We start from the raw sequence: 15,184 nt of genomic DNA, 5'->3' as shown, positions 1-15,184 counted from the left end.
AGTCAGGGAATCCTAATAGGCACTTTATTGCATAGGATTTGTGGACCATGGCTCTCTTTCCCTTTCACTATGCTGCCGAGAACTCAGCAAGCATGGGAAGAGCCATGGAGTAGAAAGAAAAGGAAGAGAGCTTAGGCAGGCACTTTTTGTGGGGATGAGAAGATTCTGGGGAGGAGATGAAAAGCAATGGGGGATGGGCTAACACCAGCCTATCCCTTCCCAGCACCGAGAAGCCAGCTCTGGGTGGCAGTGACATGGATGTGGGGGGCGGGGCCCAGCAGCAGGCAGCCTCATACATTGGAAGGGCTGTAGCACAACAGGTGTAGCTGGAGGTTCTGGTCCCAGTGACGGAGCAGGAGGAAGAGCCCTCGAGCAGCCGCTTTAAGGGCTGCCAGGTCGAGCCCATCTGGCAGGTGTTGGGCCCGCAGCCAAGTGTCAGCCTTAGCTGCTGTCAGTTCCCACTCGCCAAAAGCAGCAGCACAGCGGTGTTCCAGCCACGCAAGAGCCACAGCTGTGGCCCAAGTGCGGCCCCTCAGATCCGAGTCACCAGGCCTCTCTGCCCCCTCAGAGGCAGTGTCCGAGCCCCGCCCACTATCCACCTGGGCTGGGCCTTCAGAGCCTGAGCTAGGGGATGGGCTGCAGGAGGCTGTGGCACTGTCACCCTGGCCCACACCAGGACCCAGGAGTGCCCAGGGAGATGAGGCCGAGGTGGGACTGAGGCTGGCTCTGTGGGCAGCAAAGGGTGAGGCGCGGCACAGGCGCTCCCGGGGGATGCACACAGCTGCGCAAAAGGGGGCATCCAGGCGGAAGGAGCCTGGTGCCTCCTGCAGCCGCACCTGAGGAGAGAGGAGGTGGGGGGGAGAAGCGAGCTGAGATGGCACCCTGGCCCTGGCAACGCCACCCTCCACCTCCCGAGTCCTCACCAAGGGTAGGTAGTCATGGTCACTGCCTTCTCGGTTGCCCTCACTGGCCTGGCCTTGGTGGGGACCACTGAGTCTGCCACGGTGACCCAGACTGGGTCTAGAAGGAGGCTGGAGGGGCAGGTGGCGAGGCCCCTGGGTGGGAATTGTGGGCTCTCCCGAAGCTGGTTTGGAGGTGTCATTTTGGTCCAATGCTCCTACACCTAGTGGAGAGAGCCTCCATGAAGTCTTACAGGGAGCTGGTCAGTACCCACGGGTGATCTCAGCCAGCTGTGCCCTCCCATTCTCCCACATTTGAGCAGTACCTTCAGAGCAGATGGCTGTGGGCAGAGTTGCTGCATCTGGATGGCCCTGCGAGGTACAGTTGCCTGGGGGCTCAGGTGGTTCTGCCAGAGGAAAGGGGTCAGATTTGTCCAGAAGGAAGTAAAGAGAGCCACACTGGAGAGAAGTCAAACAGAGATGAGCCCTACCTGAGCTCTGCACCTGCAGGATCCCAGGTAGGACCTCCCTCGTGGCGGCATCCACTGCAACAGGACAGGTGAAGCAGGAAGGGGCAGAGCTGACCTTGCTTGTCTGCAGGGCTCGGAGCCAGGATCTCCGGGCATGGCCTGTGAATCCAACCAGCATGCTGAATCTTCATTCTTTACAGAGGGCTGCATAGGAAAACAGCATCCCTCCTCCCCTGCAGCTTGTGCCCACCCACTTTGTGCGTGCTGCTTCTTTTCCAGGCTTGGACCTAAGGGTCTCAAACTCATGGTTACTGGTGTTCTACCACTTGATCCATGCCTCCAGTGTTTTACTGGTTGACTGGAAATGGAGTTCCACAGACTTCTCTGCCCCAACTGGCTTTGAACCATGATCATCTGATCTTAGCTTCCTACGTATCCAGGATTATAGGTTTGAACCACTGATGCCCAAATCCTGTTCACCTTTGAACTGAGCAAAATACCTTCTCAGGCTCAGGATTAGCTCAAATTCAACTTTGTTAAGAAGGTCAGATTGATTGGACCAAAAACCTCATAGCAGGGCTAGAAAACCCAGACCACCCAGAAACTCAATAATCTAGACACCACCCAGAGCTTTCTCTCACTCCCAGTGTTGGACATCAAACTGCTATACAAACTTGAGCGATGCCTTGATCTCTTGATCCTCCTGTGTTCCCCTCCCAAGTACAGGAATATACCACCTTTTCCTCTACTCATTTCAGCACTGTCCGGTAGAACTCTGCAGGTATGGAAATGTTCTATATCTGCATGATCCAATATGGTAGCCACTATGTAACATGACTAGTGCTACTTGGGAACTGATCTCTTTTTTTTTTTTTTTGAACTGATAATTTTTTTCTTTTCTCTTTGGCTGTACTACAGTTTGAACTTAGGGGGGTTCTCTATCACTTGAGCCATTCCTCTGGCCATGAACTTAAGTATTGAATTTTATTTATTTTTGGTGGCATTGGGCTTTTGGAGTTCAGGACTTTTTGCTTTGCTAGTTAAGTGTTCTAGTGCTCGAGGCACTCACATACATACGTACATACATACAAACAAACAAACATTTTTTTACTTTAACTTGTGGCAAAATAGATAGATAGTCTTGCTTTTTTTTTTGCCCAGATCCATATTTGGAATGCAGTCCTCCTACCTCTGCCTCATAGCTTGAATTACAAACCTACATTACTGTACCCAGGTTGTTGTTGGGTTTTTGTTTTGTTGTTGATTTTTGGTCGGTCGTGGGGCCTGAACTCTGGGCCTGGGTGCTGTCCCTCAGTTCTTCAGCTGAAGGCTAGTGCCCTACCACTTGAGCTACAGTGCCACTTCTGGCTTTTTCTGCTTAGGTGGTGCTGAGGAATCAAACCCAGAGCCTCATGCATGTGAGGCAAGCACTCTACCACTGAGCCAACTTTCCCCCCACCCAGGTTGCTTTTTGAGATAGGACTTCACTTTTTGCTTGGATTGTCCTTGAATCATGATCCTCCTGATTGCCACCTCTTCTATAGATAGCATGACAGGCATGAACCATCACACCAGCACAACTAATTTTAATAACCTTTTTGGGTTTTTGTTGTTTGTTTGTTTTGGGTCAGTCACGGGGCCTGAACTCTGCCTGGGTGCTGTCTCTGACCTCCTTTGAACGAGGCTAGCATGCTACCACGTTGAGCCACAGCTTCACTTCTGTTTTTGTGATGTTGGTTAATTGGAGATAAGTCGCATAGACCTTCCTGCCTGGGCTGGCTTTAAACAGCAATTCTCAGATCTCAGTCTCTTTAGTAGGTGGGATTACAGGCGTGAGCCACCAGTGCCTTGCTAGCACTGTTAATTTTTTGTTTGTTTGTTTGTTTTTTGGTCCAGTCAAGGCGCCTGAACTCTGGGCCTGGGCACTGTCCCTCAGCTCTTCAGCTCAAGGTTAGCACTCTACCACTTGAGCCACAGCACCACTTCCAGCTTTTTTTTTTTTTTTTTCTGCTTATGTGGTGCTGAGAAATCGGACCCAGGGCCTCAAGCATGCAAGGCAAGCGCTCTACCACTGAGCCACCTTCCCAGCCCCATTGTTAATTTTTGTAAGGTACATTTCCCTATGTATTGGAAGTTGTCAGATATGGACCTCATGAAGTATATAACTTCATTGTATGCATCTTTAATACCACTTCATTCTTGAACTATTTCATTTTCACTTTTTCCCATTGCCTTGCCTAATGCTTTACATTTATTGTCAAGGTGGTAAACTGTCTCAATCTGTTTGTGAACAAACTGAAATAGAGAATGATCCTCTGCCCTGATTCCCAGCTGGACCCACCAGCTACTTACCCCGATCAGCTGTGGTCTCACCCCCTCCTCGGAGAGCTAGCTGCTCATTGTCCCGGACCACAGAGGCTGCTGTCAGCCGGTGGAATGCTTGGTCCCACGCAGCTTCTCTTGCAGGGCTTGCTGGAGACTGTGAGCCATCCCCAGGCCCCCAAAGTGTCTCCAGCCCAACACCCACATCCCAGCACATAAGCTGTTCCCCACATAGGCCCCGGATCACCACATGGCACCGCGGAGCCTGGGGAGGCAATGGTACTGCTGAAGGGACTGGTTCAGATGACGCAGCTGTGAACAAGAAGGGCGGTTCCATCAACATGTCCCAGTCCATGGGGGCTGGGGAGAGCAGGTTTCCTGGAGAGAGAAGGTGGCAGAGGTGGTGCTCTGGGCTCTATCTTCCCTTGGCTTCCTATAGTGTCAAGGAATCTAGTTTCCCATCTAACTCTTACCTGACTCATCCAGGCCCTGGCCCAGCTGCTGGCTTGGCTCAGAGCCTGGCACATCTGGTACTGCACCCAGAGAAGGATGCCGAGGTTGTCCAGGGGCTGGATTTGCCCGGCCTGGGGGAGATGAGAGACTTCGGCCAGGCAGGGCTGCTCTGTGCCGATGACCCAGCACCTCAGCACTCAAGGCTCCTGCCTGCTTGTGCGATACGGGGTCACTGGTCAAGGAATGCATAGCTTCTGCCATCTCACATAAATACACAACTAGCTATATGCCCCTTGTCTGTCTTCTATTGACCACAACGTTGTTGCTTGATTATCTGTGTTTGTCTTCTTTGCTCTCCTAGCTTCTAGTTATTATTCCGGACATGGCTGTTAAGTTCCTGACTCACTCTGACATAGCCTTTCTAACTCTGAGCCCCCATAATACTATATCCCTGTGTTTATCACTGACTGTATTGTGTCATAGTTTACCCATTTATCTCTTGGCTAGACTTAATGGTAAACATTGCACAATGTCTGCCACCCAGTGGGTGGTAAATAAATGTGTGCTGGATATACGGTATGAGTCTCACCTTGAATGGAGCCGGTGGGGGTGCAGGCAGGGGGCAGGAGCGAGAGCCTGCAGGTTCTACCCAGGCCAGGCTGCGGCAGCCCTGCTGAGAAGGGGGATCCAAAGGAAAACTACCCTCTGGAGAGCCAGGGCCTTGGGAACCTGGGGACTCGCTGCTGCCTGTGGAGCCTGGGCCTGGTTCAGGGCTGGCAGAGCAGTGGGTGAGCACATACTGCTCCCGGATGTACGACGACTGGAAGATGCGCCGCCATATGGCTGTGTCAGAGGAGGGATTGGGTCCAGGGTCTGTGACTGGGTCCGTGAGAGCATCAGTATCTGCAGGGAGACAGGAGAATAGAGTCCATCCCCAACCCTTTCCACTGCCCTCTCCCAACAAGCCACACATGTATGCTAGGGCACTCACTCTGCTCTGAGTCCCCAGCAGCCCATGGGCTAGACAGGTCTGCAGACACAGTGCCTGTTCCAAGTGGCTCTGCGGTGCCTGTGGGATCAGTGCCAGGACTGGTGACAGATGGTGCCTCCTCTGGGGATGGGAACACAGAGCCACCCAAGCTTTGCCAGCCAGGCTCTTGGCCCTAGAAGAATGGCAGTGGGGGAAAGATTGATCGTAGCTGTACATTGCCTCCTTCAAGCAGGATTTTAAGATGACTCACATAAGAGGTAATAAAACAAGCCAGAAGTGAAAGGTCAGTATTAAGAAGGAAGGAACAAGTATTTAACCATAGGGTTAACAGAAATGCTGGGGAGGTTCACTTTAGGCTTGGCCCTTATTTTTCTGCAGCCAGGCAGAGTCATGCTATGTATTATATAGCTCTCATAATGAAGAAGGTATAAGCATGTTGAGTTCTCCTAGGATGATATTGCTTTTGTAAAGAATAAATAACTATTTCTCAAACTTATACCGCTCACTGGAAGAGTCCATGAGGGAAGTCACTGTAGGGGTCCCAGTGTGATCTCTGTGGGACCCTCGAGGATAGTAAGGGCACCCAACAGAGATATGGGAAGGGAAGAAGAGACTTCAGCCACCCAGACCCATCTACTGCAACCCAGACCAGGCCTACCCCTGGAGGGCGGGGCCGGAAGCCGTCCACCCTCAAGAGTGAGCAGTAACCGAGCAGCTGGTCCCCAGGGTAGAGTGCTGGGATCTCGCGGGGTGTCAACAGTGCCTCTACAGCATCAGGTACAAACCAGTCCACAGAGATGTCACTCAAAGCTGGCTCCAGTGCCTTCCGCAGAGCCTGCACCAGCTGTGGAGAGTGGCCAGAGGAGGAACAGAAGGATGGACAGAGCAGGCAGGCTGCCTTTGCCCCGATGCCCTCTGCTCTGCCCTGGATGGAAGGAAATCAGGGTCAGGCTGGGGGCAGGAGAAGGAGTGGTGGGGATGGAACTATAATGGCACCGAGGGCTACATCATCAGGTTTGGTCTGTCTCCTGGCCTTACCTTTGCCATATGGAGATGTGGCTTGGCTCCAAGACATAACAGTAAGATTTGGGAGGTGGACAGAGACTGTCTCCTGTATTTTTGGCCTTCTGCAGCCCCCAACTCCACCCCCTACTCCCCAAATAGCACCAACAGTTCTTCCCCTGGTTGGAACTTAAGGGAGAAAAGTAAAGAGAAATCCTGGTAGGCATGAAAAGACTCCCAAGGCCTCTGATGGGCTCTGTTTCAGATTTGATGTGTAACATGGAAGAACTTCTAGTAGAGAACAGGGCCCAGGCTCAAACTTACCATGGGCTGCAGCCGCTCCCCAGTCCTCAGGAAGAAGGCCTGGCCCCTGCTGAGGGCAGACAGACCCTGTAGCAGCTGGTGGCAGCTGGCCCCCAGCCCAAAGGAGAAACACCTGACAAGAGAAGCAACTGACTTTGTGGAGTCTCTTAGAGAGAAGAGCCAATTTTAGCCACCTGGCCCTGCCCCACTCCATACCTGGCTGCTCCCTTGTGCCACCTCATGAGCTCCAGGGCTTGCTGGGTGGTAGCAGCCATGGATGAGGCAGCAGTGAGCAGGAACAGCTGCCGAGGGTAAGCCCTGTGCTGGGGTTGCCCCAAAGCCCAGTCCAGTGCAGCAAGCACATCTGGAGGATCACTCACAGCCTGCAGGGTCTCAATGTGCTCACAGACCAGCTGCACAGTGTCCTGGAGGAAGAAGGCTCAAGGTGCACCTTGCTGGACTGAAACATCTCCCCGAGAGCCCCCGGTCCCCAAGCCCTGGCCCACACTCACATCACTGCAAGGCCGGCTCTCTGGGAAGAGTGGCTGTACCGATGTCCCAAACGTGGCCAGGTTGACAAGTGTCTGAGATGGAAGGGACTTTACAGCCAAAACCAGGGCATCCTGAGAAGGGCCAGGAGGCCAGGGAAGGCAACATAAGATGGACTCTGGTAGAAAGCACTTGCTTTCCCCAGGCCAGGATTAAATTGGGAGAGGCTCAGTGCAGGTGAGAAAGACTGGGCAAGTTTTTGTCCTTGGGAGAATGAGGAAGCCTCCGAGTGTGTGGAAGCCCGAGCCTCTGTGACTAGCTTGCAGAGTGTGACTTTTAAGAAATTATTGTTTACTTCATTGCTATTATAAAAAACGATATGCAGAGGGATTACAATTACATGAATCAGGTAATGAGTATATTTCCTTTTGTACAGTGTCTTCCCTTCCCTCACTCCCAGAGTATGCCTTTTGGACTCTAGAGAGGCATGAGTATAAGGGAGGCTGAGATCATATGTGTGTGTGTGTGTGTGTGTGTGTGTGTGTGTGTGTGTGTGTGTAAGAGAGAGAGAGAGGGGGAGGGAGAGAAGGAGAGAGAGAGAGGGGGAGGGAGAGAGAGCAAGAGGGAGGGAGAGGGAGGGAGGGAGGGAGAGAGAGAGAGAGAGAGAGAGAAAGAGAGAGAGAGAGAGAGAGTGTAGGGAGTGGGAACCACCTGAGCAGTTGTCTTATGGTTCCTTCAGAAGCTGACATGTTAAGCGGCAAGGTGACTTCTGGCTTGGAGCCACTGCCGCAGCCCCCCCTCAGTCTGCTCCCACCCACACCCATGGCTGCCCCACACCGAACCCCACAGGCCTTGTGTGCTATGCTGCTGCCATCCAGCAGGAAGAGGAGTTCCCGGGTAGCTGTGGCCAGGTGGCCAGGTCTGGGGCTCAGGTCTGGACAGAAGCTCAGCACCAGCACAGGGTTCAATAGGATATCCTTGTGGAAGCGTCGCTGCAGGAACCACACCTGAGGGCAGGAGCCCTGAGTTAACCAGGGTCAGACTTGGTGCAGCTGCATCCAGGCTGGGCCATGGTTTGGATCTTTTCCTAACTGATCAATCAGAGGGGCTGTTTTTGCAGTGATCTGAACAAAGGCATTGGCTGTAGTCCGTTCTGACCTTCATTCTCAGTTGTAGCCCAGAGGGTCTTACTTAGGCCTTCCGAAACCAATACTAATCTGTCCTCTGAGCCTTATTGAGAAGAGGCCCCCATTGTCCCACCATGATCCTGGGATCCTGCCTGCCTGCCTGCTCCTCATACACAGTAGCAATCAGCACTGACACCAGCAGTCAGGTCGAGAGCCCATAGCCAACCTGCCGGTCTCCATCACTGTCCCTCCGCTGCAGTCTCTGGAAGTCCCGGCGGGCTCTCACCCGGGCCTCATATTCTGCTGAACTCAGGCTGCCAGCCTCCAGCATCAAATGTGGCTGATGGGGCTCTGAGAAGTGGGAAAACAGCTCTATCAGGGGAATCCCAGCCTCTGGGTCCTGACTATTCACTCCCTCTGTCTCTCTTCTTTTCCTGATAGAACTGAGGTTTCAATTCAGGAGATTCTAGCACTTACACCATGCCTCCAGCCTTTTAATGTTAGTTTGGTTTTCAGATAAGCTTTTGTACTTTCTTTCTTTCTTTTTTGTTCTGGTACTAGGGCTTGAACTCAGGGCCTGGGTGCTGTTCTGTAGCTTTTGCACTCAAGCCTAGCACTCTACTGCTTCAAGCACCATTCTATGTTGAGTATTTTAGTGGTTAATTGAAGATAAGACTCTTATAAAGACTTCCCTGCTCAGGCTGCCTTCCTAACCTGATCCTCAGATATCAGCCTCCTGAGTAGCTAGAATTACAGGCACAAGCCACTGGCACTCAGCTAGATTTTGTATTTTTGTCTCAAACCAAGCTCCTCTAATGTCTTCCATCCTAGTAGCTTGGATTACAGGTGTGCTCTACCATACTTGGAACTAGCCCCTGTCTTCAGAGGATCCTACAGCCTCCCTGTGCTACAGGGCCCACTCTCATCCATCTCCCCTGAGACCCAGAATCTATACTTGAAAACTGTTCTAGGGGCTGGGAAGGTGGCTCAGTGATAGAGCGCTTGCCTTGTATGCATAAGGCCCTGGGTTCGATTCCTCAGCACTACATAAGCAGAAAAAAAAAGCCGGAAGTGGTACTGTGGCTCAAGTAGTAGAGTGCTAGCCTTGAGCTGAAGAGCTGAGGGACAGCGCCCAGGCCCAGAGTTCAGGCCCCACTACTGGACCCAAATAAATAAATAAATAAATAAATAAACTGTTCTAAGCAAGTTAGAGTGGGCCCATTTGTGTGCCTCAGTCTCTCACCACTGGGATACAGCAGGATCTCCAAGGTCCGGTCACATCGGTGGCTCTCTGCCAGCGTGACACAGATGGTAGTCGCAGAGCTGGCATGAGGAGGGGCATCTGCTCGCAGGGCGTGAGAGGGGCTCTCCAGGCCTGAAGGACAGGGAGGGGGATGGTCATTCACTCAAACTAAGACCTTCAAACCAGCACTAAGAACATAAACCGCCTGTCTTCCCACATGTCAATGGCTACAGAAAGGGACCATGGATGGTGCGTCTCAGCTCTGATTCTGGTCTGTTGGGTCAGCTGACTGAGGGAGGAGCTGTCTGCTTTCAAGGATTGAGATGGGTTGTTCCCAGCACTGTTCCCAGCTAGCAAAAGGGTTACAGATCAACCAATCAGCATCCTCCCCAAGCTCTTGCACAAAGATAATCCCATTCATCACTAGGACTGGTCCCATCATAAGTATCTCTCTTGCCAATATTTGAGATATAAACTATGTAATACTGACATGGGAGGTGTAGAAGTGGGTAGGGGATACTCTCACTATTAGATTTGAAGTTCCTAAGACTTAGATCCTTGTCTTCCCTTTGTCCTCTGTTCCTCTCATCCCTGAGACTTGAATTTTTTCCCAGTCTACTACACTGGGAAGGGTAAGTCAGACCAGGGGTAGGTCAGGCCAGGCTAGATGCACCCACCTGCCAGCAGGCATGGGCCGGTCACCAGCATCTCAAAGGAGAAGGTATATGGGGCAGGGCAGCGGGCAGGGCCTGAGAACACATCCGGAGGGACAGCTGGCTCCTCCCAGGCCAGCCCTTCCTCCTGAGGGCTGCCTACCCCGAAGCAGCTGGTGGGGCTGGAAGGGAGCATGAGGAGGGTCACCAGGCCACTATGAAAATCCCTAACCCCTCTGGCTGACTGGCCTCCACCCTTTCTCACCCTGTCCATCCCCCAGGGCATCTTGCCAAAGCCCCCTCACCCGCACTAGACCCAGAGAAGCCGAGGGAGGGACGAAGAGAATCACCATAGGCCCAACCTGTCGTCACAGAGCCCCGGAGGCCTGAGGGGCCCTGGAGGGCCTGAGGGGGCCAGTGGGGTGAGCACAGTGGGCAGAGCCACACGCAATACCCCATCAGGCCTGGAGGGCAGCTCCTGGCTGCTGCACAGAGTCACTGTCATGGTGCCAGCTGCAGCGATAAGGCCGGTGGGCAGCACCAGCGTGGACCGGGCCTGGGCCAGATCCAAGACAAGGTGACCTGTGATAAGTGAGAAAAGAGGTTAGAAGGGCTGGCAACAGAGGGGCTTGGGAAGACAGAGGTGAGAGCGGGCACTGAGGAAGAAAGCCTGGGCAAGTGGGACTTTGCATGGCTGGCAGGACCTTGGCTAGAGCATTGGTGATACAAGATGGGGGTAGGAGGCGGATGATGGTGGGAGAGGCAGGTTCTGGTTGTTTTCGGGCAAGGGTACAGTGACATCATGGCTAAGGGAAGACTGAAGAAAAGGGAGCATATCCATTTCCAAGGATCTGAAGGGACCCAAATGTTCTCCCTCTTTCCCTGACTCTTTCCCTCTCTCCATCTTGGAGCACCGTCATCTTAAAGGACTCTTCCCTCACAGGCTGACACCTCCCTCTGGCCTGGGATCCACTCAGCTCACAGATCCCCTGCTCATGAATGGCCAGCGACTCCCCCGTGTCTACTAGGGTGGCTCCAGAGGTTTCTACCCCAAGAGGCCTCGGTAGCAATCTTCTTGGAAGTAGGCTAGAGGACATAAAACTACATCTGTGCACAAGCACACACTTCATTTACATTGTAGGTTTATTTAAGGATTGATAGAGTCAGTAGCCATCACCACTGCTACCTAAGGAGTCGGGGCCCCAGACCACCTTTACAGACCCATCTTACCTTATTTCCTCACAAAATCATCTGCTTATCCTATCAAGAAACTTGCTGAATAAATGAAGGGGGGAAGTAAGGTAAAGGGCAAGGAAAGAAGGAAACAAAAAAGGGGCTTCCACCCCAGCCAACTAAGACCTGATACAGTAGATTGTCTCAGTTCTGTGATTGCTAATTGTGTCTTTGGAGACCATCAATACTCTTAGGAGCCTCCATTTCCTTCTCCACAAAATGGGAATCATACTAACTCTATCTCAACATAGGAGAATAAATAAGGTCTGCAACACACCCAACATATAAGTGGCTGTTATTATTAAAAAGAACATAGACAACACACATTATTTATCTCTCCTGGATTCAAATGTGGCTTATACCAGTGCCTGAGCTCTGCAAAAAACAAATCACCACAAACACGAAGTATTGCATTACCATTAGCCAGTATAACCTACTTACAAACCTTTGCTCATACCATCACCTCTACTTTTTACTTCATCTAGTCTTACCTTTCTTTAACTCAACTTTTGGCTCCCCCTCCATAAAATACATTCTTGAGGCCTGAGCCCACAATTCATTTTTGCCTCTAACCAATCACCTGCTAGGCTTAATTCAATTTTTGACACTACTAGATTCTGTCCTCTTAGGGATGTTAAGACCCCTGGGCAAGAGTCAAATGAATAATGGATGAATAAAAGCACAAAGCACAAGCTGCAGTATTCCCAGGACCCTGGGCCAGGTTCTGTGTGACATGCAGGGACACAAAATCCAGTCATAAGCTTAGGAGCCAATGCTTCAGAGGGAGAGACAGACATGCAGACCCATGACAATTATTCCTCTTAATAAGTGCTATAATTTGGTGGCAAAAATGCTAGGAAAACAAGGAAAGTGTTTGTGGAGGAATAAAGGAGAGTTTCCCAAGGAGTGTCATTTGAGTGGATCTTAAAGGGCAAAAACAAACAGGCTTGTAAATCCTTGCTACTCAGGAGGCTGAAATATGAGGATCACAGTTTGAAGCCAGCCTGGGCACAGAAAAATCTGTGATACTCTTATCTCGGATTAACTACCAAAAAGCCCAAAGTGGAGCTGTGTGTGGCTAAAGTGGTACAGTTCCAGCCTTGAACAAGAAGAGCTTGAGTACAGAGCTCGGTTCTGAGTTCAAGCTCCAATACCGGTATCCACCCACCCACAAAAAGTACTAGCTACACCCTGAGAAAATAGAGCAGGGAGGTGTAAAGAGACCTATAGTGAGGCTCTGTGTGTGTGTGTGTGTGTGTGTGTGTGTGTGTGTGTGTGTGTGTGTGTGTGTGTTGTTTGGGGGTGACTGGGGAATGAGGTCCTAGGGTAATAACCCATCAAGTTTACACTAGATCCAGAAGTTAGCCAGTCCACGTGGAGTCTAGCTGAAAAAGTGCAGATTCTAAAAGATGAGGGGCTGCAGGGGACTTAGGTGCACGTGTGTGTGTGTGTGTGTGTGTGTGTGTGTGTGTGTGTGTGTTGGCCCTTTTGCCCCACCCAGGAGAGACTATGGTGGCTTGGGCGGTAAGGGCCCAGTAGTGCCAGACAAGCTATGAGCTGCCTGCTGTCTCCCTGGCGGGGAACCTCGGGCCAGATGCCAGTCCACGACAGTTGGGAGGAATCAATGAATGAAAGAGAAAAGAAAACAAAAAAAAAAAAAATCCGTGCCCGGAGGGCGGCGGGGCGGGGCCAGGAGGGGCGGGGCCGAGCTGCGGGGCGGGGCGCGGCGCGGGGCTCACCCTGAGCGCAGCGGCGCGGCGTCGGGGTCCCCAGCGCGGGGCCCAGGGCGCGACAGCAGGCGGCCTGCGAGCGGCGCCGGCTCTGCAGCTGGAAGGAGACGCGCCGTCCAGCGGCCTCGGCCTCGAAGCCCGACACCACCTCGGCCTCGGCCAGCGGGTACACGAACACGCCTGCGGGGAGGGGCGGGCAGAAGGCAGCGTCGCAGGCCGCCCGGCCCCAGCCGTGCCCTCCCGCCCAGCGCGCCCGGCCTCACCGTCCACGGGCTGCGGCTGTGGGTTGCGGTAGGTGAGCCTGGCCCGCAGGCTGAGGCACGGTCCGTTGGCGCAGGCCCGCACCCAGGAGTCGGTGAGCGGCAGCGGCGTCCAGCTGGAGGGGCAGTAGAGGCCGGGCATGGTGCCGGGAGGCCGGGCCTGCGGGGCCAGGGGCTTCGTGAGCCGAAGTGCAGCACGGATCGGGGCGCCCCACCCCGTACCCCTGAAAACCACTTTCCAGATCCTAACTCGGACGGGCGCTGCGGGCCGCCAGGCTGAGCCCGGGGCTTCCCCCAGGACGACAGGTGGCGAGGGGGAGATTAAAAAAGGAGGTGCAGGCATTGCGAGGGGGGCATCCTCGCCCGTTACCCGGGAAGCCGGGGCGGAGCGCAGCTCCCGGCCGCGCGAGGGCCCGGCAAGCGGAGGGTTAATGATTAACGGCGCCCGCGGCGCCCCGCAGCCCCGCCGCCCGCTCCCCCGGGGGTGGAGGGGGCCACAGCTGTTCCATCGCCCGCGCCCGGGCCTCCCCGCCACCCTTGTACCTGCCGGCCCCCCGGGGCTCCCCGCGGCTGCCAGCTGTCGGAAGTGGCGCGGGTGGGTCCACGGGACGTGCCTCGGGTGGGGGAGCCGAGGTTGGGAAGGCCAGCACGCTTCCAGGCGCCCCCAACCCAGCCGGGACCGCGAGGGTGGAGGGAGGCGGGGGTCTGGGCCGAGCGCAGCCGCTCTCGGCTACCCAATCTGACCCGGTGGCTGAGAGGGACGCAGACCCGGTTGGAGAGGTTGGGGTAGGAAGGAGGAGAAAGAGAAGCCAAGAGAGGGGCGGAGGGGGTGGGGAGGGCAGACCGGGAGAGGCGTCGGGGTCCGGGAGTTGGCGCTCGGCCCCTCACGTCTCTCCCCACCCTGGCAGAGCTGATCTGGAGGTGGGGGCCGCCGCCGCCGCCGTCTCCACCCGGGATGCTGCGGGCCGAGCCAGGCTCGTCTCCCTCCCTGCGGGCAGCCCCAGCCTCACCGTCGCTTCCGCGCGGAGTTCGGGGCGTCGAGACTGGACGAGGGCGTGCGTGGTACGGTCCCGGCGCTCGGGGCACCTGCGGGGCGCGGGATCGGGACGCCCGCTGCGGTGGCTGTGAGCTCCGAGGAGCCCGGGCTCCGGCCGTGCGGTGGGTGATCCCGCCCCTGCTCCGAGAGGCCGCCCCTCCAGCCCGCCTCGGCCACGCCCGCCGCTGCGGCGGGGCTGCCGCTCCCCGTCTTCGGGCGCGGTCCCGCCTCCGCGCCAGCCTCCGCCGCCGCCGAGCCAGGCAGGACACCGCAGTGCAGGGACCGCGTCCCTGCCGCCGCACAACCCCCAGCGGTGCGGTGGGGGGCCTCCGAGGCCCCGCCCCTCTCATGCTTCGGCCGAGGAGGCATCCCGCGGCGGAGCGCCGCAGAGCTGCTCAGTCTGCAGTTCCCGGAACACAGGCTTCCCACCCCGGTGCGCAGCCCACCCCGGTGCGCAGCCCACCTCGCCCTCCGCCTGGAGTAAGGCTTTCCATCCTTGCACTGACCCATCCTCCTCCCTGCCGCCAAACCCAGCGCCTCCGCACCGTAGACCCTTCCCCCCAAGAAGCCAGCCTCCTTCTTTTTGCAAAGTGCCCCTGACTTACCGCAGACTCTGGTCTTGTGACTGCTGCGAGCTGAGGCTCCGCATCTCTGCAATGGTTTCCTCTCACTCCGGAGGCAGAGCCCGCCCTGCCATCACTGCCGTGCTGCGGGCGGCGGGAGAGGGGGAGGCTGGCGCCCTGCAGCCACAGCCCCGGGTTTCTTCCTTGCTGTGGTCCTTAAGAGCTAAGACTCCAGCCTTCTCAGGGCTGCAGACTGCTCCTGCCGCTGCTGGGAACATTACCGCCCTGCAGCTCTTCAGGAGAAAGCATCCGTGCTTACACAACACATCCCTTGTGTTGGCAGAATTTTCATGTGTTTGACAATGTGCCACTGCAAAAGAAAATCTTAACAAAATCTCCCTCAGTATAAT

At 54.8% G+C, this 15,184-nt stretch overlaps 1 protein-coding gene across 4 annotated transcripts; it reads right to left on the bottom strand.

The window, feature by feature from the left end:
• Positions 1 to 2: 2 nt before the first annotated feature.
• On the bottom strand, positions 3 to 14,976 carry Vwa5b2 (von Willebrand factor A domain containing 5B2). 4 transcript variants are annotated; one of them, XM_070029710.1, is made up of 21 exons: positions 14,817 to 14,976; positions 14,186 to 14,261; positions 13,179 to 13,335; positions 12,925 to 13,095; positions 10,315 to 10,534; positions 9,977 to 10,134; positions 9,300 to 9,431; positions 8,283 to 8,407; positions 7,781 to 7,936; positions 6,953 to 7,063; positions 6,657 to 6,865; positions 6,462 to 6,573; positions 5,794 to 5,979; positions 5,136 to 5,307; positions 4,734 to 5,047; positions 4,165 to 4,354; positions 3,722 to 4,069; positions 1,391 to 1,528; positions 1,226 to 1,306; positions 924 to 1,123; positions 3 to 836 (listed from the first exon to the last, which is right to left on the bottom strand). In XM_070029710.1, exons 1-21 carry the CDS (start codon positions 14,858 to 14,860, stop codon positions 291 to 293), a joined length of 3,846 nt encoding a protein of 1,281 aa, XP_069885811.1. In that variant the 5' UTR covers positions 14,861 to 14,976; the 3' UTR covers positions 3 to 290. The 4 variants fall into 4 exon arrangements, with proteins under 4 accessions (XP_069885811.1, XP_069885812.1, XP_069885810.1 ...); XM_070029711.1 differs by having other exon boundaries at positions 13,719 to 14,261; positions 14,817 to 14,823; XM_070029709.1 differs by lacking the exons at positions 14,186 to 14,261; positions 14,817 to 14,976 and having other exon boundaries at positions 13,179 to 13,551.
• Positions 14,977 to 15,184: the final 208 nt, after the last annotated feature.

The sequence above is a fragment of the Dipodomys merriami genome, unplaced genomic scaffold (genome assembly GCF_024711535.1).
Source record: "Dipodomys merriami isolate MVZ:Mamm:240054 unplaced genomic scaffold, mDipMer1.0.p SCAF_2, whole genome shotgun sequence".
NCBI lineage: Eukaryota > Metazoa > Chordata > Mammalia > Rodentia > Heteromyidae > Dipodomys > Dipodomys merriami.
Note: the sequence above shows the minus strand (reverse complement) of the source record. Positions and strands in the feature narration are given on the sequence as shown.

What these genes read in the sequence shown, in the direction of transcription:
- Vwa5b2 (XM_070029709.1), bottom strand. Translation starts at nt 13,518, where the DNA reads ATGCCTGCACCTCCTTTTTTAATCTCCCCCTCGCCACCTGTCGTCCTG. An exon ending in CCGGGGCTCTGTGACGACAG is followed by an intron (nt 10,135 to 10,314) that starts GTTGGGCCTATG and finishes GCTCCCTTCCAG; the next exon opens with CCCCACCAGCTGCTTCGGGG. An exon ending in TCCGGCCCCGCCCTCCAGGG is followed by an intron (nt 5,308 to 5,793) that starts GTAGGCCTGGTC and finishes CCATTCTTCTAG; the next exon opens with GGCCAAGAGCCTGGCTGGCA.